Source organism: Motacilla alba, chromosome 1 (genome assembly GCF_015832195.1).
Source record: "Motacilla alba alba isolate MOTALB_02 chromosome 1, Motacilla_alba_V1.0_pri, whole genome shotgun sequence".
NCBI lineage: Eukaryota > Metazoa > Chordata > Aves > Passeriformes > Motacillidae > Motacilla > Motacilla alba.
In genome coordinates this window covers 98600930-98627425 of record NC_052016.1, presented here as the reverse complement: position 1 = coordinate 98627425, position 26496 = coordinate 98600930, and the positions used below count along the sequence as shown (strand labels likewise).

The 26496-nt window shown below is 40.0% G+C and overlaps 1 protein-coding gene across 1 annotated transcript in view; it reads right to left on the bottom strand.

The window, feature by feature from the left end:
- The window catches only part of GRTP1 (growth hormone regulated TBC protein 1), a 36335-nt gene extending 10379 nt beyond the window's left edge, over positions 1-25956 (bottom strand). The window contains exons 1-5 of the mRNA XM_038155560.1: positions 25742-25956; positions 24107-24258; positions 17958-18116; positions 10423-10547; positions 8618-8714 (exon numbers count right to left, since the gene is read on the bottom strand). Of these exons, the coding sequence (XP_038011488.1) occupies positions 8618-8714; positions 10423-10547; positions 17958-18116; positions 24107-24258; positions 25742-25779 (571 nt within the window). The 5' untranslated portion in view covers positions 25780-25956. The remainder of the gene's footprint in view (positions 1-8617; positions 8715-10422; positions 10548-17957; positions 18117-24106; positions 24259-25741) is intronic.
- Positions 25957-26496: the final 540 nt, after the last annotated feature.

Below are 26496 nucleotides of genomic sequence, written 5' to 3'. Positions count from 1 at the left end.
TTTCTCAGAGCACAGGGGGATTCTGAGCAGAGGTAGTAGCTACCTGCTATTTGGAAACTGAAGAAGCATGCTTGTTGATTAGAAAGACAATGGAAAGGCAGGCAAAGATGTCATCCTTCCAGACATTACAGAAGACAGAGATGAAATACAAAGAAACAAATACTTCATGTGTAACCCCTCAGAGAAACAAACTGAAGGTAGCAGCATGTGTTTGGAAAACACAAATGCAACTTTCAGACATTCTAGTTACAGAGAATGAAATTGGCTAGATTATTTATTTATGTACCAGCTCTATTATATGTTGCTCAGTAGAGACATTTGCATAATTTAAAACTAGTCCAGCTTAAAGTTATAGATACCAAACAACTCCCATATAGCTTAGATATAACTGAGCAAAATACTGTTTGGCCAGCTCTCCTCTCTTCCCTCTCTCCCCTCTCCATATCTGCTACCATTGGAATGGCTCCGTTTGCCGATAGCAGTTTTTCCACAGTATCACTGAGCTGACAGACACAGTACACACAAAATATTCCCCACTCGGCTGTTTCCAAATAGCCTGGCCTGACTCCAGTCATTGCACCCCATGAATTGTGCCTGTCTAAAGAGCTGCATGCTTTGGAGAAGTCTGCAGCTTATGGGGCTGACCCAGGAGTCAAGGCTTTTAACTCACAAAACCCTTTTGACAGACTTTATCACCAATGTCCTCAAACCCAGAGGAAATGCAAGAACAAACATTGAAAACTACAACTGCTTATCACGGCTGTTGAAGAAACAAACTAAAAAAAAAAAAAGCTTACAACTGTATAATGAGTCTTAATGACTGATGACTTCAGCTGAATAAGGACTCCTGGGTCTGTGTTTTTAACTCCTCTGCAGTATTAGGAAGAATAGGCATTTTATCAGTCGACCACACTGACAAGTTATTCTTAACACCTCAGCACAAAACATAGCAGTGGTATCTTTTCATGCTTAAGAAGAACCCCAGTCTTACATTTTCATCAGCTCTTCACAAGGATGCTACAGTCACACCATGGGGGCCACTGAGCACATTGCTTGAGACTGGGACAGAAGCACCTTAAAACAGAGAGCTGGGCCAACACTTATGGTTCTAGTGCAACCAAGGTTGCATTTTCTAAGCATCTCTCTCAAACTAAACACTCACATCTTGTACATTGAGGCAGACAAAAGCTACTACTCTACATGATTTTCTTCATTTAATTTCCATAACTCCCAAAGCACATCTCCTTACACCAACGCATTCTTTATGTTGCTACCCACGCTGCATGTGCATTATACTATATTTTGAAACAGTATCAAAGCCTGCTGTCAGTGCTTCTTTCTACTGTGACGTATTTTTAAAAACCACTGAACTTTTGAAAAAACTCAGTTTTGCAGTATCTTAAGTTACAAACACAAGAAATCCAGAGTAAGCACATCTTAGCTCAAAAAAGCCAAAGCAATTCTTGGATATATTCATTAATGAAGAGAGACTATATCATCTCTGATTATGACATTAGCAAGACTAAGGTTAGAAAACTGCAACCAGCTCTAATATTTACAATTCAGGCAGAAAGTTGAAGAACTGGAAAAGACATGAAAGAAAAGGTCATATTTAGAAAAACTGAGTTCTGTAAGGAACCTCTGTATTTGTAGCATTTATGCAAGAAAAATGAAAAGTAAAGTTAACAACTTCATAGAGAAAACACACCAGGCATTGTGGGCTTTTCAATATAATAGGAGAAAGTCTTTCAAAAAAGCAATACCTGCAAATTAGGACAACTCAAATTCCAATTAAAAATATAGCAAGTGTTTTTAATAAGACTGACTTACAGTTTGAATACATTACTACCAGTGGTGGCAGGGTCGTTCTTTCAAACAAGTCTGGGACCTCTCAGATATCCTGACCTGGCCTTAAACACTTCCAGGGACAGGGCACCCACAACTTCTCTGGGCAGCCTGTTCCACTGCCTTATTATCCTCTGAGTAAAAAATTGCCTCCCGACATCTTAATCTAAGCATGCCCTATTTAACTTAAAACCATTCTGCCTTATTCTGTCACTATCTGCTCCTGTTTTTCTCCATGTTTTTTGAAAGCTCTTTTTAAGTACTAAAAGGCCACAATGGGAAGACTTACTACTATTTCCTCACCTGGCTCTTTGTATGGAAAGTTAGATTTCCAGTTACATTTCCAGTTTTATGAGTTTTGGTATTTAATACACAGATAACTTCAAGCATATTAATACATTTTATGGGGATTTACAAGTTAAAATACAAAACTGTATACTGGAATCTGCTTTGAGCACATATAACCCATCAAACATTTGTCAGCTGATATGTTATGCTTCTTACTGTCAAAGTGACATATTCAGGAAGGTTAAGTTATTGAAATTGTAACTGAACATACAGAGCCCTGGCTGACCATCAGAAAGTAACACAAAAAAAAGCTGCTGTGGCTTTGCTGCGTTAATGCTGCAGGTTCCTTTAGCAGTCCCTTTAGCATGGAGATGGCTCTGTCAAAAGTATCATTTCAATACCACATGCACATGAGTGCTTTTACAACTCAAGCCATTAGATAAACATAAAATAAATGTTAAAAAAGAAAATAGAACTTCCCTCCAACATGGCAACTCTAATAAAATACAAAGCACAAAGTAAGTAAGCCTTGTGCTGCATACTAAGGCTTGGCCACTAATAGGTTCTTCCACATCACAAAAAACCCAGGACCTCTTCTCCCAAACTCTCACTTCAGTGTTTATGCCACTCTAGCTACCTTCCTCCTTTGCATGCAGCCATGGAATTCTACCTCTGATCAGTCCTAGCTGAATTAAGATTTCACCTGACAATATTTTGCAGATGGCTTTTGAAAGGGATGACACTTTGATTTACTGGGTAGATAAACAAGCAAATAGCATATCTGCACAGACAGCCAAAGGCTGCAGTCCCACATTGAGTAGTGCCATGGATGGCCCACTGAAGATACTTTAAGTTCAACATAATCAAACTATATCAATGAAGGCTTGCTTGTCAGAATGAAGGAGGCATTCTGAACTTTGCCTCGGTGGAACAGGTCCTGCTTCCAGTGTAAAGATAATAGTGTAAAGACACATGTCAAGGAACACAATACTCTTCAGCCTTTTTAAACACTAGGGGTGCTTTTGCTGCATGTTTCCTCATAAAAGTAAGGCTGACAGCATGGATATTCTTGTCATGTACAGCAAACCTGTGTTTCACACAAAAGTGTAAGAGTTCTACCCAGCCACCTAAAACACACCTAAATAATGAGAATGTTCTTTTATTGATGAGGTTTGAGACTAGGTGGGAGGGAGATATGATACAGAAAGTAAATAAATTATTTCAAATGTATAAATACCTGTGTAAATTTAAAGGGAAAAAAAACCATCAGTTGCTTATTTCCTGCTTGCTCAAGTCTCACAAATCCCCTAGCAGTTCAGATTTGTAAGTAATGAGGATTTCAGGCTTATCATGGTTTCTAAATACAGTCACATGACTCCTTCATTCCACCTTCAGCTTAACAGGACACTGCATGCTTAATTCCTAGGTATATTCAACTGACCTCTAATGCTCAAACATTAATGCTTTCATAGTGGCTGGGGGTTAACAGTAAAACATGATGGAGTCCCATATTTCAAAACTCTCAATTGTTCAGCTGACCAGTCTCTGAGTAGCAGATGTGATGTTGGAGACCAGAAGGGTACACCACTATGGCTCCAAATGCAATCACAGAGGAATTCCAAAGATGAGTGAGGATCCTGGCGACTCACAGATCTGTAGCTGAGAGCTTCCAGAGGAAGAAGATAAAGAAGCAGCCCAGAACTGATCATTCTGCTGAAATTTTCTGGGTTGATGGTACTATAAAAAAAAGTTAAGTTGTAGAAAACAACTTTGCAAACATGGTGTCATGCATGTCACACACAGCCTTGAAAGAAGCTTTCCACACCAAAAACACACGCTTGAGGTGCTCAAGTCTCCTCTCTGAAAGGAAATGCTTTTCATCACAACACTCCCCATCTTACGCTGCAAATTCAGCTCAGTTTAGGTCTAGTATTGTTTTTTACCTGCACAGCTAAATAAAACCACTTCCTGTGAAGAGGTCCACTCCCTTTGGAGATGCAGATCTGAAAAGATGCAGCTGCCAAGCCAGTTCTGCATTCAGAGGTTCCCTGGAAATACCCATTAGGGTATTTAAGTAAATTCAGCCATAAGAACAAAATAAATACAGGCTCAACTGCAATTAAAAGCAAACAGTCTAAACAGAAATACTTTACAGCTTAGTACAGCCTTCTGCATTTCCCAAGTGCTCCTTCCCTTCAAACCTGGAAGTCTGTATGAGGGGACTCAAAAGATTGTTATAACATGAATCACTCAAAAGAGAAGGATATTCAAGAGTTTGATACATGGCTACGATGCCATTCAGTTCAAACATTCCTGTCTCTGTCTGTGCTAATCTCTTGTGCAACCTGTGAGTCTCTGGCTGATACAATTGCGAGCCAGAGAGCTGACAAACATGGGAGATACCTGTTCTCTCAGCATGCAGCCACCTGCCTTAACCAGCAGGCACTACCCTACACACCAGAGTGGCACCTTGCTTTGCACCTTGTGCCCTTGCAGCTAAAGCCAGTTACTTCAGTGCAGTCTACTACTTTGGTGACCATTTAATCATTCAAAACTCTGCTCTTTTTATTTTTTATAAACAACCAGGCAGTACACATGGGTAAAAAAATTTTAGTAGAAGCTGCTAAAAAGTAATGGACTGAAGGAAGATGGTTATTACTGCTAAAAAGTAATGAGATTGATTCTTGAAGAATGCTACATCTCATTTAATATTAAGAACATTGGAGAAAAAGAAAAAGCTGGTATTTACTGACAACACTAAACTAAGAGATACTGACCCACATCAATACACAAAGCACAACAAAGTAACAGTGGAAAGACTGGAGTAAGAGACATGATGACATTTAAAATAACAAGAATGTGCAAATAAAGTTCAACAAAAAGTGTTATGAATTCCTAAATGCTGTGGAATAAGATCTGTTGACAATGAGAGAGAAAGAACAGCATATGCATTATGATGGAGATCACAAATCAAAACCAGACTGCCACTAGGGAAAAAAGGCAAAGGAAATCCTACAGCTTTTCTCTCTTAAGGAAAACACTTTCCACTCTGAAAAGAGCCACTGCACAAGGCACTAGCTGATTCTCCACCAGAAAATAGAAGTGTGCCATTGTGATCAGGTTTACAAAATTAAAAATTGAAAAATCAATTAAAATTGGAACAAGCACACAGAATAATTATTAGGCTAAAACAAGAACAGAGAAAAGTTTCATGCAAGAGAAGAATTTGACTGAAGGATCACAGCCATACAAAAAACCTCCAAAATTAATTGACTGCATCCTACAAACACATGAAAAGTAAGCACAAAAGAGGGGGACTTTTCTCACCCCCAAAAGTTGGCATTGACACTAGAATAAAAGGATATCAAGTTGGCCATGAATGGGGTAGTGCACAACTCATGAGACCTCTCTTAACCACGGGCAAAGTACTCTACAACTTGTTTTCAGTAAGAGTAACTCCAGTATAATAGTTCAGTAGATTTGTTAGAGTATATGTTGATATACACAATTGCTTCCAGACAGAGAACCACTGAAGGTCGAAGGAGGGGATTATTCTTCTATATATAAGCATAATTGTCATGCTAAAATGAGACCAAGTTGCTGAGTTTTTCTCATAAGCTCACCATTTAACCACAAATATGTAAAATATGACAAGTATACTCCTTTACTCACATACTGAGGTACCACAGTTAAAAGGTCCTACCTACCCAATGCTTCCTAAATCAATCTCCCCACTCTTTCCTTAACAGCACAAAAAATTCCCCAAAACTTCTCAATGAGGATCAGAGTGATGAACAGAACAGAAACATGAGAGCTATGCTGTGTACAAACTGCAGGCACATCACTCTCAGCTTGAATTGAATCTATACTGCTTCTTGTGTGCAATGCTGTCTGCTCCAGCCATCTGTCTGAATGAGCCTGGGAATAAAAAAAAAACTTGGTAACACCAAAACTTCAGTTAAACAAATAATTCTCTTCCCCTTGCAGTGTTTAAATGATAATCCCTCCAAATCTCTGGCTGAGCTGCTGACAGACAACAGGCAGAAATGCATGGGCTTGCCCTCAGCAGAAGCAGGAACCTTCTGGCCTCACCCAGCTGTATGCAGCAGCACTGGATAAATGAAAGTTCAGCCAAATGAAAGGCATGCACACAACTCCTCTTACCAATCAACCAAAGCCTGATTGACTCTCTCTCTCTCCAAACTGTGTTATCTCCATTTGGATGTTACAGAACAATTCAGCCAGAAAACCTTTACTGATGGAGTCCCATTTTCTGTCACTTCCCCAGAATGTTCCCATCTGTCACGCTGTGCATTTTCCAATCAATGCCATTGATCTGTGGCTGAGTTAGTTCATCTACTGACCAAGAAATCCACTGTCAGCATCACGGTTCTGGAGTGGCTGTTTAATGTAATTAAATGAGTGTGGGCAGAGGAGGAAGCATCCACAGGGACATGACAGAGGGCAGAGAATGGATTTCTAAATTGTCCTAAAGCATCACTGATTTAATTAGAAGTGACAGGACACACTCAAAAATGAGGACATGACCTGGAGGCTTATTTGGTGCAACAATAGGGGGACAACATGTATATTATAATACAAACAAATCAAGAAAACCAAATCAGCAACCAAACTAATGGGAAAATGTTGGCTAATCAAACTGTTAGGATCCAACAAAACTGATTCCTGACCTTCCCTCTGAAAACCTGGAAAACATTCAAGATCTACAAGATCTTGAGAGGTGCTTCTCTGCTTCCCTAACAAATAATTATAGGGCTTAAAACTGAAATGTGCAATACCTTGCACTTTAACAGAAAGGCAGTAATTATTTACCTGAGCGAGTTGCTTTATGAATATGGCCTGTCTGACTCTTTGTCTCACATATGCACACACAGTATTTCACTGAAATTATGCCAGTTATTTTATCTGTCATGCTTTGACTTTTATAAATATACAAATCAAACTATATTGGAGGGTGGTGGGAATAGAAGGGATAAAAAATACTTTTTAAAATCTTGGGGGGGAGGAAAGAGCATCACCAACAAGTCTTCTGTCAATAAAGCTTGTATTATTCAATACAAATATCCATACTATATAGAAGATTCATATTGCCTAGCTGGACCCAGGCTAAAGTCAGGAACAACAATCTTGTTACAGAAAAGTAAAAATATACCTATAACTTGAGTAAATATACACCTACTTTATACACAGTAATTGCATTTCATGTTATGAGTTTCTTCTCATCACCAATGCGACCTGCCTAAGATAAAGTCAACAGCTAGGAGGGAAAAATAAGAACAACTTTTGCCACAAGTATCAGTAAAGTGCAGAAGGATATATAAAAATGAAGGTTTTCTGATAAAGTGAATTAGGTTCCCTATTAAAAACAATGAACATAAAATTCTGGCTCTACCTCCTTTGCCTCAAAAAAAAAGGGGGGTAAGACTATTGAAAGGATTAACAGCAAGAGTTTCCACACATCACTTCACAATAAACCTGCCTTTTACCGAGTGCCTTATCCCTGACACAGTGATGTCAAAGCAGACAAATACCCATGCAAGGCAGTGGCAGGTCCCAGGGCAGACAGCAGCCCTGTCTCCTACCTGTTTGCACAGCTTAGAGCTCTCAGGGCTGAACAAAAGCAACAGTCAGTTGATTTCTTTAGACTATTTTTACAGCTTGAAAGTAAACTTCAAGGCTGCATAACGTTAAATATTTGCAGACTGACTGAACAACTTCATAGCATTCCCTGCCTGTCTCTACTCTTTCAGTCTGGTAACAAAGTCCAAACACTCTTTCCACACAAGGAAAATCCAAGTTCCTACGTGGTGTATTCAATGTAAAATAATTTCTTACAGTCATTCAAAAGCATGAAAAGAATCTTTCAGCTATTCTTCTTTATTTTTCAAGGTCTTTCATTTCTACTCAATAGGGAACCAGATTTTTTTTGTTGTTGTTTAATCTTAAACATGAGCAGACAGAAGAAAAAGTGAAAGGTTCAATCAACCTTGACCAGTAGGTAGCTGACAGTGTCATACTGAATTCCACCTCCAACCATTTGAGATAAAAATCTGTGCAAAAGAGAAACTAGGCCAATAAGGAATCAGTCCTCCATTTTCTACTGGTCTTCCAATGAGACCTTCCACCTACATTCTGTGCAATGCTAATAAAATTCACGATAGAACTCCCCCTATAATTAAATCCCAAGAAAAAACATTCCCAAATGCATTTCACAGGAGTAAAAAATATAGCTGTGCCTGGTGTCTGCTTCTGGTTTTAAATTACATCACATGTGCAGTGAGGTTCAGCTTATACATGGGGCAAAATTGATTGTGTAAACGCCTTCTGCAAACCCAGAGATCCAGGCAAGGGAACTCAGAGAGCTACTGAACAGATCACATGCAGATATTGTCTACAGCTAGAGAAGAATGCAAAGATAAAATCCAAGCTCTGATGTATGAATAAAACTATGTTTTTAACATACCAGGCAATATTCTTCCAATAAGAGCATCTAGCAACCAAAAAGACTCCTCTTCATTCTTTGTAATAAGAATCAGGTATCCAGCAATGAAGTTCATGCCCTGAAATAGAAAGGTTTTGAGATGCATACACTTATCTTAAGAGTTTCTAGCTTACTTCTTGTGATTAAGGGCTAAATTACTGCAGTTCTACAAAGTCTGCATATTCAATCAATTCTAGAAATGAAGGCAACTGGTTGAGTAACTTTCTAAACCTGCACACAAGAATTATTAAGATCAAGGAGAGGAAAATTAAAAGAAAAGGCTTAGCAGTCTATACTTTCAATTTTGCCTTTTTTTTTTTTTAATTCCAAAGCCCAATGCAACTGAACATTGCTTTGATCAGAACCCAAACACAGCTGTATTAGATGAGTAGTACAAACACAACAATCCTGCAGGTAGATAGTGAGGCTGCAGGAGGAGAATGTCTCACCCAAACACATTAAGTAAAATGTTGCAGTTCTAGCAGCTTTTAGAAGCTTTTGCTGCTTAACTCATCCAAAGGCTGTGTACAAACTGTTTTCTTCTAGAATACCTCCAGTACTCCACAGATACATATAACAGCACTGATCCTGTGAGGAGACCAGATGTGCAAAGAATCCACACAAGAGTTTAAGTGTTCTTCTTTCATTAGCCCATTAAACAGTAAAGGTACCAAAATATTTTATTAACAATTGGACATGTAGAAGCTACTATGGTTTAGAAGTTGCGTGTTATGTTGTGTTTAACCACCTCTATACAGAAACCTGACACTTGCAAAATTGAGTATTCATAATTTTACTCCTTCTGTTATTATCAACATATTATATTTGATACATATTACTGAAAATAATAGAAATCATTCATCTTTTGAAGAATGGGAGCAAATTTCTGCACTAAAACTAGTTGGGGTACACAAGAAAAACATTTTTTTCAGAGACTTCAGTGTACATTTAAGTCCCTCTAAGTCTTCTGCTCTCAAGACTTAAAAAAATACTGTTCATATTCTTTCAAATTTGGAGTAGCTGTATTTACTACATAGCTTTCTCAGCTAAAATAAGCTATATGTTAGCACACACATTCTTGCCCAGGAAGTGGAGGAGACAGGAGAGAACTTAATAAGTAAACTGAAAATACATTTTGCTCATGACAGTGCCTGCTTCTTTAAGATCCTTAAAGACAGACACTTTTTTCCTTGACTATCAGACTATCATGAATCAACTTATGTTCTTTGTGTCCCACAGGAAACTTTACAGTACTTGACAAGTGACAACAGAAGCTTTCTTGAGCTGCCATCAAAGCAATATCAGGTTGAATTTCAAAGAAATTTTCTTCCTATTTGTGTTATCTATATTGGGAGACTAAATAATGGCACCAGCCCCCAAGTACACATTAATGTTGGTCTTTCTGTACTTTGAAAAACAAGACAGTGAACACACAGAAAACTGAGATCTCATGATGCCTTGTAGATACCAAGGACTGTGTGGGGAAAGCTGGCAGGATGAGGGAAAGGCAAGCTTGCTTCCTCTTGCTCTCCAAAGCAACTACTTATTTTGCAGCTAACAAATGGAACGAAATTGATCAAGCTGGCAACAAGAACAGCCATTTAGAAAGTCAGAAGGATATTTGAATTTGTCTGAAGCTATTCATACCCCACCCCCCCAACCCTCCCAGGGCCAGTTTATAAACAGAAATAGTTTGTGGGTATGCTTCTAAAAACACACATTCAAGTGGACAAGAGCAGTTAGCACTGGTGAAATGCAGCATTGTTTACAAAACAGTGATTACCTACCTGACAATATCCTACTGCTTTATTATGATGCCCATATGCTACCAATATGTTGTAGAGTGCATGTTGCAAACACGGATCAGCAGTTTTGCGGAATTTTACATTATCTGGAAATGTTCTGTTCATGTCTAAACAAAAGGGAAAAAGACCAAAATTAGGAGGTGTTCCTTGTCAGTTTCCAAAAAAAACTTTTATCAGTCTTCTGAAGTACACCTGAAGCTTCACTATCGTTCATTGAACTGTTTTGGTGGATTAATGTTAAGAAACAGCTTTACCTCCATTTTGGTAAAAGGGCACTTGCACTCAAGGATAATCTATTCCTAGAAAGAATAATCCTATTAGTGTACAGAAACCAATTTCAAGCAGACCTAAAGAAATTCTCCTGCAGATTGGACTCCCTCCATGTCTGACTGCAAAGGCTTAAATGACAGCAAACCAGGTATTTAGACTGACAGACACAAGACATGCCAAACGTATCAAGTCAAGTGACCTAAAATGAGTTTGCCTCTAGGGAAGTACATTCTTGTAACAAACCAGACGAACTTTCAATTGACTTACTCAGTGACCTTCTGCCAAACAGTAGCAGCCAAAAACCCCCAGACCTGTTCCCATAGCTGCTGACTTACACTTAAAAATCACTTTTTAAACTTTAAATTTCTCCATGTTGCATCTTCACTGGTGCAAGATCATTAAGAATGGGAGTGGTTTCTGATAACCAAGCAGCAGAGCACATTCCCACATGCTTCAAGCTCAATGCTTAACCAAGTAAGGAGTATGCAATTACTGACATTTCCAACCATTAATTTCTTTCAGACCAAGCATTTATAGTAGGATTCATCTCTCTTTACAAAGGTATAAAAATTAGACATGCAAGTTTGAGCTAGTCACCCCAAAACAGCCCTTAGTTGTTAGAAAAAAACAGAGAGAGTTAATTTTTGGCCTGCTTCACTTCATAAAGAAAAAACCCAAGGTCACTTGCACAGAGCTGTGCATCTGATCTTTAAATAGAATTTTTCTCTCCAACTTAAATGTCTAAAAGAAACTTTGCAGATTTTCAAAACCCAAGAGTTATTAATAAAATATGAGTAGTTGTTTGGGTTATATTTAACAACAACAAATTGGGTTAAAGTTAAAACTTCAGTAACAGCACTTCTGTACAGATCTCCATGTCCTAAGAAATATCACTTTTTATCAGCCTTTTCCGGCATAAAGGAAGAAGTCTGTTACAGCTTTGACACAAAGTTCAGCTATAAGCAACCAAAGGAAGAAAGCTCCCCAAAATCATGAATAGTGTAGTGGAAGTCACAGGCATGAAGATGTTATCACACCAATTGCTATTTCTTCCTTTTAAAGGGAACAAATCATTTGCAGGAAAATATTTAATTTCATCTCTCATGTGTATGAGAAGAAAAACACAAGGAAAAAAAACAATTTTTGAGAGGACCTGAAAAACAGACAGTTGCAGGATAAACAGATTTCTTTTGTTTCTTCTTGGTAGGAAGATTATGCAGCATAGTATTTGCATAATCAGAATTTATTCTTTATTAAAGCATATGTGGAATGTTACAGAAAAGATTAAAGCTGAATTTTAGCCATGGCTCTTCTCCTCAGGTATGCAGAGAAAGGGTGAGGGGAGGGCAAGAAAAGTCCATCACATACAAAGCAGGGACTACTCAAACTGAATTCATCTGTAATTTCCCAACCTGCAATTGAGAGAATCAGCTGCAACCTGTTTTCTGACTGCAGAGCACGTTTTTTCCCACAAGGACTGGGGGAACCCTTCCCTAGTTTCATGAAGGATTTAAAACTATATTTAGTAACAATATTTTAGTTTAGGATGAGGAGATGGAGAGAAAAAACAAGATACAAGAGCTAAATAGCTTTACCCTTAATAGAAGATATGGAACATGGTCTCACCGGACTCCTTGTGCCAGATTATTCCTTTGAGCACAAGAGCAGAGGATCCAATCCCTTTTCCATCCTGCCCTTTCTGCTCCATTTGCATGCTCTCTCTCCTCCTCCAGTTGAGGCTTCTCTGACTCAAGATGAGGGAACTCAACCCTCCACAGGCACACACAAACCGGTGTGTCACCATGCTACAAGAGGAGGGTCAGAGATGACTTGAGGCAAAAGGAAGGAGGAGGCAAGTAGTGTTCTTTTGGCTTCACCACTTCATCTTTAATACATCTGTTCCAGGGGAGACATACAAACACCTCTTTCTCATGCTCTGCACAGCCTACCCTCTGGCCTACTGTCCATTAATCTACTTCACTCTCAACAGACAATAATGTCCAAAAGAACACAGCCTCAAACTAGTGCAGGAGGAAAAAAAAAAATTAGGGCTCTTTTCAAACAGCAAAATGAACATTAGAATCTTACACTGCTAGAAAAATCCCAAAATTATGACTATCTTTTCATTATGTGCAGATCTGCTGCTTATAAATAAACTAGGTATGGGAGCACAGAACCAGGGAGGAGGTCACAATGAAAAGACTAGCTACTCTTTTGTAGTAAATTAAGATTAAATCCCAATAGCAATTTTTTTACAATCTTTCCGCTCTCTGAGCTGGCAGTTTTATGCTGCTATAAAACAAAAACAACTACCAGCTTTCCTGCTGATTTATCTCTGTGCAGCAACCATGAGAAGACCACTGGATTCTTTCTTCCCTCTCACACGGCTGCAGTATTTCAACCTCATTCAGTAATGCAAAGAGGCAGAATACATTAGCTTCAGTTTATAAAACAGATGTCTATTTTGGTACCAAGAACCACAGTCATTGATGCTATTTCTGGAGCAAAGAGATTGAAAGCACAGTCCAGAAAAACAACGCTTTTAGAACCAGTCTTGCGTTTTTCCTACTTAGGGCACTTCAAAAGTCATGCATCTACAAGACAACCTTCTTCACCTTGCTATCTTATCCTTCCTTTTTGTCCTGATTCCAGCCAGGACAGAGTTAATTTCTGCAGTAGTTGGGAGGGGGTGTGCCTATAGGGAGGTTGTTCTATACCACCTTACCAATGCCAGGGGCCTGGGAAAGGGACTGTTTTCCAGGGAGAAGGGGTTCCATCCAGTTGAGAAAGCTGCAGAGGGAGCCACCTGGTATTGTCTATTATAATTTGTTTTCTTTCAGTGTGAATTGTTTTATATACCTTTTGTTATTAATATTGTTGCTGTTACTGTTCATTTTCGTATCTCATTGCTGTTTCCAGTAAATTGTTCTTATCCCAACCCATGATCTTTGTCTTTTGTCCCTCCAACTGGAGGTGGGGAGAGGAACAAGAATGTGGTCTTAGTGAGAGTGCTAAATTGTAGAATACATTTCCTAAACCACAGCACTTTTACTTTCATATCCTGGTACTTCCCACTCCAAGACACAGGTGGTCAGTAAATTACACAAGTATTTTCATAACTGACATATCCTACTCCACTTATGGTCATTTCTTTGCCACTGCTACATCTGTGATGCACATCTGCTCTGAAGAGCTTCCAGGCAGGTGTTTTTTTCTTTTTTTTACATAGTAGAGCGCAGAGCAAAAATGCACTTCAATTGTCAACTACAAGCACTCAAAAACTCCACTGCAAATCTAGAATAATGAGGTTAGGCCTCATAAATTGCAACTTGTAAAAACAGTATACTTAAAGGGTATTTTAAATTTGTTATAACTGGGTGTTTAGCAGTCATCCTCAAGCTTTTTCCTATAACACCTGGAACTATAAATTGTTTTGGAAGTTTGGGGAGTTTGTTTGTTTTAAGTTTTTCATTAACTAAAGTCAGAAAAACTGACCCTCACAACCCCCACTACCAAGTAACAGCTCAAGAGCTTTCAACAATCAGGAAAGCCAACAGGGTTAGGATTTCCTACAAAAGAACAATATTGCCACTGTATAAATCTGAGAAGCACATGCATAAATTCCGATCCCCTTCATCTCCAAAAGATGATACCAGAATTAGAGAAATTACAGAAAGAATGGCAACAAGAAGACCACAGATATAAAATGGCTACCATATATAGCATAAACCCAGGTGGATAAAAGCTACTTAGTTTGGAGGGAGATGCTTAACAGCATTCAGACAGCACAAATCTGCAAAATCATGAGCAAATTTTTTGAATTTTTTCCCAACCACCATTATTAGGTACGAACATGCAGCATATGTCTTGGCAACTCTCGAAACAGCAGATAATTGGAGACCAGGAAAAACATTCTGAGGAAGTGTCACTACACACTTTACTCCTCCAGTTCTCCCTTCAGCTGTTCTAGTAGACCAAAGACCACATGAGGCAGCTGTTTGGATATGACCTGTCAGGGCTCCCCTTACAGAGAGCCGCAAGAGCTGACAATGCTCTTCCCCTTCCTCTTGCATGGTTAAAGGCTTTAAATTCACCTGAAAATTCCCAGCTTCCACTCAGAGATGCTTCAGAGAAGCCTCTTAGTGCTTTGATAGTAAAATATTCCCTGTCTCCAGAGAAATGGCAATGACCATTGTCTGAATTACTTTTCTGACCCTGTCATAAACTCATTTAAGATTCTGCAACTATCATCCAATCCATAGTCAGATCCTTATGCTGGCTGTCACACAGCACAGCTCAGGCTCTGGGACTGCCTGGTCAGTATAAAATTGTAGGCTTCACAGCATCTACAATTCCTCCTCATGAAATGCAAGAGTGGAAGCACAGATCAGCTGCCATGTACATGCCTGAGCACTTGCAGACACACTTCTGTCCAATGGCATGTTTTTCAATGGAGAAAAAGGAAAAGAAACAAGAGCTAAAATTCAAACCAGCCCAGCCTAAAGGAAGCTTACCCCAAGGAAGCTACAGCTTACAATCCAGTCTTTCTGCACCCAGCATGTAGCCTCTGCCTTAGAAGGGCAGCCACTTCTTATCTTACAACATCATTTGTTCTACTAAACTTTCCTATAATAGGGCATGAAAAACAAAGTGTTGCTGGAATGCATGCCCTTCTAAATGTGTGCATAAACTAAGACATGACACCTGCATTCTTTTAGCTCTTTTTTAATGGTTAGAGTAAGAAGCCTGTTCCCTCCTACATTTTTCTTAAAAAACCAAAAATGTCCAAAGAGCACATATCATATAAAACAAAGTAGCAATAAAGCTCTTGAGATCAGAATCAGAAAGTTAAAAGGCAAAAATGGTGAAAGAACAGATTACAGATTTAATTCACTGAAAGACTTCCACTGCTATTACTAAGCAGATTTTTCTTTAAAGATTAGACCATTTCTTCACACAGTCTACTCGCCCCTTTTAACCTGATTATACCACATCAAAGACTTTCTCATATGAAAACTAGTTTCAAACATACATGAAAAGTGTTTGCGGCTTCTGGGCATCTGAAAGAAAGAGGACACACTGGCTCTTACACATTTTTAATTTAATTTGAAATAAAGTCTTTGGTTGGCCTTGTCCTCCTGCCCCTCCCCTGGGAAAAAAGAAAAAAGTGTGATTACTGTTCTCTTGTTTATAAACCCCAGCCAGCAATGTGCTGGGCTGTAACTTCACAGCTGTGGGAATAAATACCACACAGTTGCCTGAAAATTCTGGAAACTACAAACAGTGAAAGCAAACAGCAGTACAATTCCACATCTTACCTTGCTTTATTATTAAAAACAACTACAGTAATGGGAGAACAACACTTGAAGAAACAAAATCAAAGTTAGGCAACAATTCACACTGAAGGAGTCCTCAGCCAAAGCCCACAAAGCCCACTACAAAATGTGCACAGTCAACAGGAGCATAAGTTCATTAAACACACTAACCACAAAGTTTACATTCACCTTAAGTACTTTGTTCCTTTCATCCCTCCTGCGTCCACATTGGTTCTTCCTTTCTGAAGGAGGAGTGTCTGAGGTCTTTATTATATTTTTTCCCCTCCACTAAAGTCTTCCAAGCCATTTTTCTTTATCTTTTCCCTCACTTGCTCCACATTAATTTTCTCTTCTGCAGTTTTCCAATCAATGCAGTGGCTCTTCCAAAACTTTATTTTCCCCATAGGTCACAAAAAGAGCTTTATCCTCTCCCAGTATTTTTCCTCCCCCACAAAAATATTTTTATTTCATTTGAACCTGTGGGGAAAACCACCTACTGACCCTTCCTTTCTTTGTCTAGTACTGGAAAAAAGTTGTTTTCAACTCTCTCTTGCAGAACTTTTACCCAAATTGAATAGTTTGATGCTTCTCCAGACCCTTACCAAGACAGGCTTTAGAAAGTCACCTTACTAGCTCCCTCTTTATTCATAGTAAGACCTCTACTGTTTCTAGTTCTGAGCAGGATATATGCCTGCAGATTTCTGGCTAGTCTCCATATTCATAGGAACACGAAATTTATGCTCCAAAATACCTCACTAAGGCGTGTAGTCCCAAAAGCCCAAAGTACTGCTGTTGCAGGAAAGGCAGAGAAGAAACTCTGCATAAACCAGAAGTTTTTGTATGCTTATCCAACTTGAATAAAAATCCATAACACCCAAACTTTAACTACCTGGGTTTTTGCAAGAGGAAAAAGACACCTGCCTTTCTAACCAAATGACCTCAGCATTGTTCTGGAGCAGTCCCCAACCTCTTGACTTTTTAATTGGACAATTCAGCCAATATCAGCTTGGCCACAAAGGCTCTGCTGTAGCAGGTTTCAGGACAAGTATCAGTTACATCAAACTCCTATTTGCTTGTCCTCATCTACTGCCTTTTTCCTCCCGGTGGGCCAGCCTAAGGTCTGGGTGCCCTTATACCCTGCCATCAGTACTGGCCACTGATCAGTGCTCACAGAAAGCACACATGGAAGCAGATTAGTAGAGGAGGGGTGTTTCACTTCCTGCATTTCTCCCAGGGATTTACATTTAGTGTTCAATATTTCATGCATCAGTTGGATTCCCCCACCTCTCAGTTTATCAAATTCCTTTTTAAACCAGTTCATCCTTCTAACCTCTGCAGCACAGTAACAAGTGCCACAATTCTTCTAAACCTGCCGCACAGCAAATTTCATTCAGTGTCCTTGGTTCTTATGTTACAAGAAACAAATAACAATTGCTCCTTATTCACCCTCTTTGCACCATTTATAATTCATATAAATCTATCAGCAGCTTTTTCTTGTCTGTCTTCTTACTCAACCTGAAATCCTAGCATACTTCACCTGCCTCATATGGGCCTCTGTGCCACATATTCAACCACCCCTGCTCCAGTGTCCTATGGGACAGAATTAAAGAGAAACAGACTCAAACGCAGGTGTCATGGTTCAAAGTTACAACTCTTCAATCATTTAGATGACAACACAATGTCTTCTAGTTTATTCCTTCTCAAATAATTTCTAATCTTCCTTAAAAGCATTCCTTAATGCTTTTAACCATACGATGAACCTGGAAAAATCTGTGCCGTTAAAGAGCTTATGGCTAATCTAACTTAAGTGTTAATTCAGCACTTAAACCACTACTACAGAAACACTAAGTTTTCCATGACATAACTTGATCTCTAACACTTAAGGCCATAGGATGGATAAACACAGATAAACAGCATTATCAAGAGAATAACCTGTTTTGATTGCTTCAAGCAGCTTGGCATTCTTCTCTCCTTCAAGCAGTCTGTGGTAATACCCAGGGTTTTGTTCCATGTTGGTTTGGGCCCCACTCACAATCATCCAGACCAATGCACGGTGTTCATTGGGGATGCCTTTCCTGATATATCTCTTCACTGCAAGACAAGAAGTTTGATTTTGTTTGTTCATTTTTAAATAAATAAAAAAATAGCCAACCGTATTATTCTTTTTTAAATGAGCAGCCTGAAGTTAAGAAGTCATAGGAAAACTCTTGACTGGATATTATTATATTTTCTCTCCTATGCTACCATTTTAGGATAAGCATTTACTCCTCAGCTGCACAGTATATTTTAGATTCATTCCTAAGTTGTTGTCACTCAGACTCCCCCCTCAGATCTTCAGACTCAGGTTCTCCTCCCTCCTCTCTTCCCTTGTGTGAATTTTGAATCCTTTCCTCTTCTTCTGCTTTTCTGGATGAAGATACAAACAGCAAAGCTTCCCCCTTGATTTCTGCCTTTTTTCATTCAGACAAGCACTGACTTGACTTTTCCTACATCACCAGGGGCCTCTGAAACGATGGCTCTGCCCATTTAGCTCTAACATCAATGGCCATGTTACCATCACCCTAGGGCTTCAGCTCAGCACCTGACCACTGAAATACAGCAGAAACTGAGGATTATGAAATATGTGCCTCCTGTCTAAATGAGCCCTGGAAGAACTGGAGGGATGTGAGTGAGCAGCAGCTGACTTTTTCCTAGAATTAACTGTGGAAGTCTTTTCAAATCTAAAGTAGCTCTTATCTCCTGCATCATTTTCATCATAAGGGTGTGCTTCAGGGTTTTTTTTAAGCAGATGATTCAGTGTAAATAACTATGATGCAAAATAACAGGAAGAAGCATCAGGCTAATGACAATGAAAGCAGCTTCCTCCTGGGAATGGTATGAAAAACATTAATGAGGAGTCAATGCTGCTTATGAGTACATAACCCTAAACCAGCTTTACCTTTTATGACCCAAAAAGATAGCTGAATGTTTGAGATTCTTCTCCTTTTTTTGCAGAAAAGAAAATAACAAATGAAACAGACATTTTGTACTAAATGAATCATGTTGTATCAATAAAAGCATCAACTTCTCCTCTCTAAATTTTATGGGACTCAAATTCAAGTGGGGATTTTTATTTCACCCACACATTACCACACACAATATCACTACCTAGCCAGGTTTTATTGAATCATACAGTTCTGTAATAAATGAAGCCTAAATTAAAGGTCTTAAAAACAGCAGAGTGAAGCAAGATTGTACAACTCAGCCAGACACCTTCCAGATACATTCCACCTAATTACAGCTGTCTATCCTTTAGGACCCAAAACTGCTTCCCCCGTGTCACCCAACATAAAGATGCATATATAATGAGCATTTCACCCACCCAAAATCTGGTGTTTTCTCTCTAAGAAACACATTGGTAATAAATGCCTGGTCTGCAGGGTACTGTTTTTGTCTAGCTTTTCAATGAGGATTTATATTACGGGTTACAGACTCTACAGTTCTAGCTGTGAAGTTACCTTAACTACAACCTTCTTTTAGATTGGAAATAATTCACTTGTTTCCATGGTGGTTTAATAATCCTTACTTCATCTTTTTTACAAGATTTTGAACTGTAATGCTCAAGAAATCCTATAAATTGGCATAGCAAATACAGGAATGACTATCAAGAACCAGTTCCATTTAGGTTAACAAGGGACATTCAGATGAGCCTAGAAACAAACTTACTGGCTTAAATGCTGGATTATAGCATTTTAGCACATAATCCCAATGGCATTTTTTTTCTGGAACAACTGTAAATTCTGGAAGCATAGCCAACATTGATACCCAACAATAAACATTACATTCAAGAGAAGCATGGACAAGACTTTGACAGTGGCTCAAGGGGAAAGCAGCCTGCAGCATAGCACACACTCATTATTCCTCAGTGTCATCGTTCTCATGGCAATAGGCAGCCAGGGGCTCGTACCACCCCACATGACTACTGACCCAGCTCCCTCAGTCCCTGAGGAATGCAAAAGGCTCTTTACATTGTGCTTTTTTTCCTCACACCATTATAATACTTCCTAGGATCTGCAAACCGGCATTCAGAAGCAGCAAAATAGTTTTGAAAAGGAGGACAGCTGCAGTTTAATATATATCATTTATATAGGTAGATAGCCATAGATAGACCATGTTCTATAAATAGAGTTGTGTTTATACAAATAGATATAGAGATATAAGCTCTCTTCCACATTATCCTTAGGAACTAAGTAGCCCGCAAGAACAGTTCACACTGCAGAATACTCTCCCACTGTGACATCTGAGAAGCTTTCCCAGATGAAGCCAGATTGTGCCTGGGTCTCCACCCATACATCCAATACCAGCTGTAAACCAAGGGCTTGCTTTCAAAAGCAGCATTGTTGAACACCCCCAAGCCCCAAGACTGCACACAGAATCACTCCCAGGACAATCACATTAGGTGACCTGAATTCTGGACCATACACAGGAAAGAAATATCTTTATGTAAAATTTTGACCTCTGTTCATTAACAAAATATGAAATATCCATTTTTTTAGGAAACTCCCCCCCCCCTTAATAATTCAATTGCCTCTGACACTTAATGCCAAATTCACAAGTTTAGAGTCACACTTCATGAACGTGGTTTCCTTTCTACAAGAAAAAACAGCTACCTGATAGGGTAGCAGTCTGAAAGTGTTAAGTACCCAAAGTAACTTTCAGAAGAAAAATATGCAGAAAATAACATTTCTGTAATACTGTACGCTACTTACAGTAAAAAGATGTAAAAATAAGTAATTTTAAGCTGTAGGTCCTTGTTTGATGGTAGAATATGAGAATTTTGGAGACTTCTGCTTCAAGGCAAATGTTGTATTGCCTTTTCCCCCATTAACATTGTTTCACTCTACAGCACAGACTCAAGTTTATGTAGCAAAAAACCCCTAAACATTTAAAACCAAAAATGATCTCATCTTAAAAATATTTTTGAGGAGCATCTGCACATCTACTTTTTCAGGTACTAACAATTACTGTTGAATGTTGAAGAAATACACTTGGGCCCTAGAAGAAGAATTCTGTGGAAGAGCTGGAAACAGCATACAAGGAACTGAAAGCTTTATTTCACGAATACATAACAGAAAAACCAGAGCACGTAAGTGCTGCAATGAAGTTCCAGTCAAACTGACTTTCCTTCTGCCAAGCCCTGGGCTGGAACAGAAGTGCTCATGTTATAACCACTGTTTAATATATTTACTTTTCCCTTTCACTGTATTTTATCAAAGATCAGAAGGTATCTTCTGCTACTGGTCACTTTTGACTAGTACACCCAACAGCCAAATTCCTTTGTGTAGCATGATTTTGGCCAGAATTAGGATATTTTGAGCAATTATGTCAGATAGTTTGTTGCCCACCTGTAAACAAAACAGGGCAGAAAGCTGTATTTTGGTCCCATAAAGATAGAGCTGAATGAAACAAGGGAAAAAATAGGAGGATCTCAGTAGTGGCAAAGGGAGAGAGAGACAGAAGGAAGGCAAGTGACAAACAACGATTATAAACTCTCATGTGCAGTGGAAACAAGGTGAAGATAAGGGTGGGTGTGGGGGGGAAACAAAATACCAGAAAAATAATAAAAAGGAAGAGACTGGAGAATGAGTGAAAGGAACTGTCAGCCAAATTCCCATGACCCACCCTACCAGCAGGCTGCAACACAAAATAACAGAATGCACTGCTTAATTACCATTGTTAAAATGTAGTCTAATTCTTTTTCTTTAAAGTGGAACAGAATTCTACACATACAAACCACCCTGGATATGAGGCAAGCCCAGCAGCATGTGAACATGCCACATTTCCAAACTGGAAAATTAACACAAATCATCATTTCTTCCTGTTCGCCTGGGCAGAAATTATGAGCTTCTCTGTGTGTAGACAAATGGGTGTGGAACTACTGAGATACCACACATACACTGCCTCTCAACTGCTCACAGCAGCACACACAACATTGGTTCACAGCTACTGTGTTTGGGGAGGGAAGTGGCAAATCAAATATTCTTCTCAGTTCTAGCTTATGGCAGAGCCAGCAGTTCTGAGCAAAGCTTCTTAGCAATGAAGTCAGGTCCTGGAGGAGGGAAATTCAGTGAATAACCAGCAGAGCTTCTCTATTTGCCTGTAAGGAAATCACTGCATAATCATCTTGCAGGAAAAAGCACACACCTGCTTACACAATTCCATGTGCGTGTTACAGAATTCAATCTTAGTACTGAAACTGGAAGGAAAGTATTTTTAAATCAGTAATTACACAGGTTAAGCTTTCCCTCTCCTCCCCTGAGGTATAAGACGAGGCCAATGCAGGAGGCTTTCTGCAACAACTCTGAATCTACACTCAGACTACATTTCCTCAGTATTACTTTTTTCTGTCACTCTCCCTGGAACTACATGTATAGGTGAGAATTCATGGCCTAGAAATCCAGTTATCTTTAGCACCAGTCAGTGGCATCAAAGGTGATGCACCAGCCCACAGGACTTGTGACAGTCCAGAGCCACTACCTGTGTCCCTTCAGTGCATTTACAGAATCCCAGTTTTCACAATGAGCAACCTATTGGAGACAATCAAAGCCACATTAAAGGCTGCTGCTATTATGTGCCCAGTGGGGCAACATGACCACTGGTTCTTAAGCCTGGTGGACAAGTTGAGAGATTTGGTCAAAGTTTTGGCTCCAAAATAAGACCAAAGGCATTCCCACTGTTAGTATCACAGTAACATTCTGTTTCTAAAATGGTAGAACTGGGAACACAAAGAGAAATGAAATGAACTCACAGAAATTGCTAAAAGTTGCCACTGTTACCACTCACACATTAAGAGAAGGGTATGAATCAAAACTGAGATTATTCTTCCCCAACGAAAGAATAATTTTTGCAAAATGCCAAAATCCTCACTAATTTAAAATGGCATGACATTCTCACTACATTCAAATCTGACACCCCAAACAAAAACATCATCTGACACCCCAAACATCTTTACATTTCTAGGAAAAAATAATATAGTAGAAGTAGATACTCTCTGGTTAGCAGCATATGATCTAGCAGTTATAGCTCAAACCTCCACATCTTCTGGAATTTTTCACCCATAAAACAGACATCTGTACACAAAATACACTGTTATATTTAAAATGTCTCGCTAGTTATCATCCCATTTCTAGTGCCAAGGAAAAAAAACAACCCCAAAACCATCAGAATCAGCAGCCAAAGGCTGCACCTGCAGCACAGCTCTAAATTTTATTCAATTTTTCCTTAACATTATTCAGAGAACTCTGCCCAACTCCAAAAGACACTCAAAGAGAAAGCAACCTGATAAACACCATTTACGGCAAACAGGAAAATTTAGGATCATATGAAAAACATAACCCAGAGAGAGAGTGGGAGGACACTCCATCCTACATTTTCACAGGATTCCCTAACACCTTCTGACCCTCTGCATTTATTTCTACCTATATCTCTTGCAAGATAAAACATTAGTAGAGGTCTTCAAGCTCTTTGAAACAGACATTAACACTTGCATCAGCATTTTATCCAGTCTTGCATTAGCCCCTGCATTAATCTTACTTTCTTCACTTCATAAGGCATTTATCATCAGTTCTTGGTACACAGATTTTTAGCTGCATGGTACATGTCATTTTACAAAAGGAGGATAAGGAGAGCTAGAAAATCTCAGCAGCCTAAAGAACTGTTAAAGAGGCAGCAACTGAGAGACCTAACATCCTGATCTCCTGATCCCTGGTGTTTGAGACAGCATCTTCTACATAATCTCATGTCTTTTTAAAGAGAGCACAGAGTACAATACAGCCAACAGCTGCAAAACGGCATCTTGGAGTGCCAGTGGCCGCAATAGCTGGGTTACAGATGTAACAAGATATTCCTGTGCTGAAGAGGGATTACTCTTTTGGCAGGTTTAAATGAAATCACTCTAACAATAGCATACTTGCTTATGAATTATTACTGTTTATACTAGTGGTTTTCATTTGAAGACAGAAATAGTATTCAACACTTAAAAATACAAACCTATTGAATCCTAACATAATGCACTTTAACTTATAAAGAGACATGAAGCTCACCTTTTAAACTCTTCTGTATACTGTTATTCCCCTTTAGGAGCTTGGACCATTTTATTGCTCTTCTAGTGAGTACCACTAGGTATCTGGAAAAGAATGCTTCATAGGATGCATAATCAAAGTCTTCTGGCCTTTCAAACCCATATGGATCAACCCTACAAAATAAAAAGAATTCCTATAATAATGTTTCTACATACCTGCAGCTGAAGGGAAAAAAAAAAAGCAAGTATGCTTTAAATAACTTCCAGCTGCTATTTCTAAAAGCAGCTCAAGACTCCCTTCCTCCCAGCAAAAGCCTACTTTACACAAACTGTTACACTCCATTTAGCATATCAAAGCTGTTTAAATAAATTAACTTAAAAACACACTGTTCAGTCAGTTTCACAGATTTCACAGTTTTTTTAAGTAAGGAGTTTTTGGAGCAAAGGACTCATTGCGTGCTAAACTGACACAAAATTATGGCCACATAAAAGTCTGGGAGGTATTTTTCTCCACAACACAGGCAAACAGTTGAAAAGTATGAAGTATAGCACAACAGCTCCAATATGGCCTGAACTCGCTTTCCAGACAGTTCTGTGCAGAAAAATGACAACAGAAAGTACACGTTTAACAAGTTACAAAGGTTATTTTTAAAGGGGTAACTTCTGAAATTATCTTCATGAAAATATACAGCATGGAAAAACACAAATCCTTGTGTTGAGCTATCTTCTTCATATGAGTACCAAAACTGCTTATTTTATTATCTTTTACAATTGTTCAAAGTTACAGCACATTATCACATGCAGCACAATAACGACAGAGTATCAGAACTGCATGGCTGATTCTGTTCTACTATATCAACTCCCCTTGCTAAATTATATTTATGGCAACTTCCCAGGGTGCTTCATACCTGCAAATTATCACCTGAGTACAGGACACTAATGGGCTTCCCAGAAGTTAAACAGGCAGAGGGATCTGTCCAGTCAGACAAGGTTTCAGGACAGACTTCAGGATTTAACTTCCCGAAACACTGTCTGTTTCATTCACGGCGAAGGAATTTGGCCATGGAGCAGCACTGGCACAGCCTTGGGAAAACTGGCTCACGGGAGCGTCACAGGTAGTAAAGCATGAATCAGATGAGGAACAATTAAATATTCAGACCCCAAATTGTTATTGCATTGTTGGCTGTTTAGAAGAGCACCCTAGTATTCATGTTCTCCTCAAATCAGACACGAAACCCACAGGTGTAAAAAGCACCGAGACCCCCGACACAGGTTTCTCTGAAGACACGAACATGAAACCACACACACACAACCCCTTCACACGTCCATCAACACACATCTCTTATATACGACTGCGACTGCCCAGGCAGCAAATACAGATTAATTTCATGCTCCACTCCATTCCTAAGGCAGAAAGGGAAAACAAAGAGGGAGGACGCAAGGTTTTAGGGAAGCCACCTTCCCCGGCTGCCCTCGGGCAGGAAAGGTTGCGGCGGCCGCTCGGTGCCCTCAGCCACCAGCCGCGCCTGGGCCGGTCCGTGGGGGCTTTCCCCGGCCGCAGCCCCCGGCAGGGCCGGCTCCGAGCGCTCGGGGAGACGCAGCTCGCCCTCCCTGCGCGGCCGGCGCGCTCCGAGCTCAGCCCTGTGGGCAGCCCTACCTGTACGCCCAGTCCCGCCCGTCCTCTCGCCTCGCCATCGGCCGCCCCGGTGCTGCCCGGCGGGCGAGCGGGCGGGCGCTCCCGAGGCCGAGCAGCGCCGCGGCCGCGGCCCCACGCTGAGCTCCGGCTCCCCAGTTCAAGTCTCTGCCGCCCTGCGAGGGGCGGGGGCGGCCGCCGGGCCCGCCCCGTGCCCGGGCCGGCAGCGGGCAGGGGAGAGCTGGGCAGGGCAGGGGAGGGGAGAGCTGGGCAGGGCAGGGGAGGGGAGGGGAGGGGAGGGGAAGGCCGGGCAGGGCAGGGCAACTCCGCACCCGCGGGGCCGGGCCACCTTCCCTGCCTGGCGAGCCCGGCTCGGAGGCGCGGGTCTGATGGTGATCCCGGCTTGTATTTGTGCACTTCACATTTCGCTCACATCTCGGGGAACAACAAAAAAAAAATTAAATGTTTTAGCACGAGGGAAATGTCTCACTAGTACGAGGGGAGAGTGGTACAGCTCTTCAAACCCAAGGAATTTCCCCATAACCTGGAAGAAGAGATGGTTGTGTTATTATTTAAGTTCACTAGGCTGGTTTGGGAATTCTTTTCCCCCCAAATCATCACAATCTTCTTTTTAATTTTTCCAAATTATTCATTACGGACACACAAGGATCATCAAAGCCCAGCTCCTGGCCCTGCCGGGGACACGCCAAGAGTCACACCATGAGCCTGAGAGCACTGTCCAAATGCATCTTGGGCTCTGTCAGGCTTGGTGCTGGGAC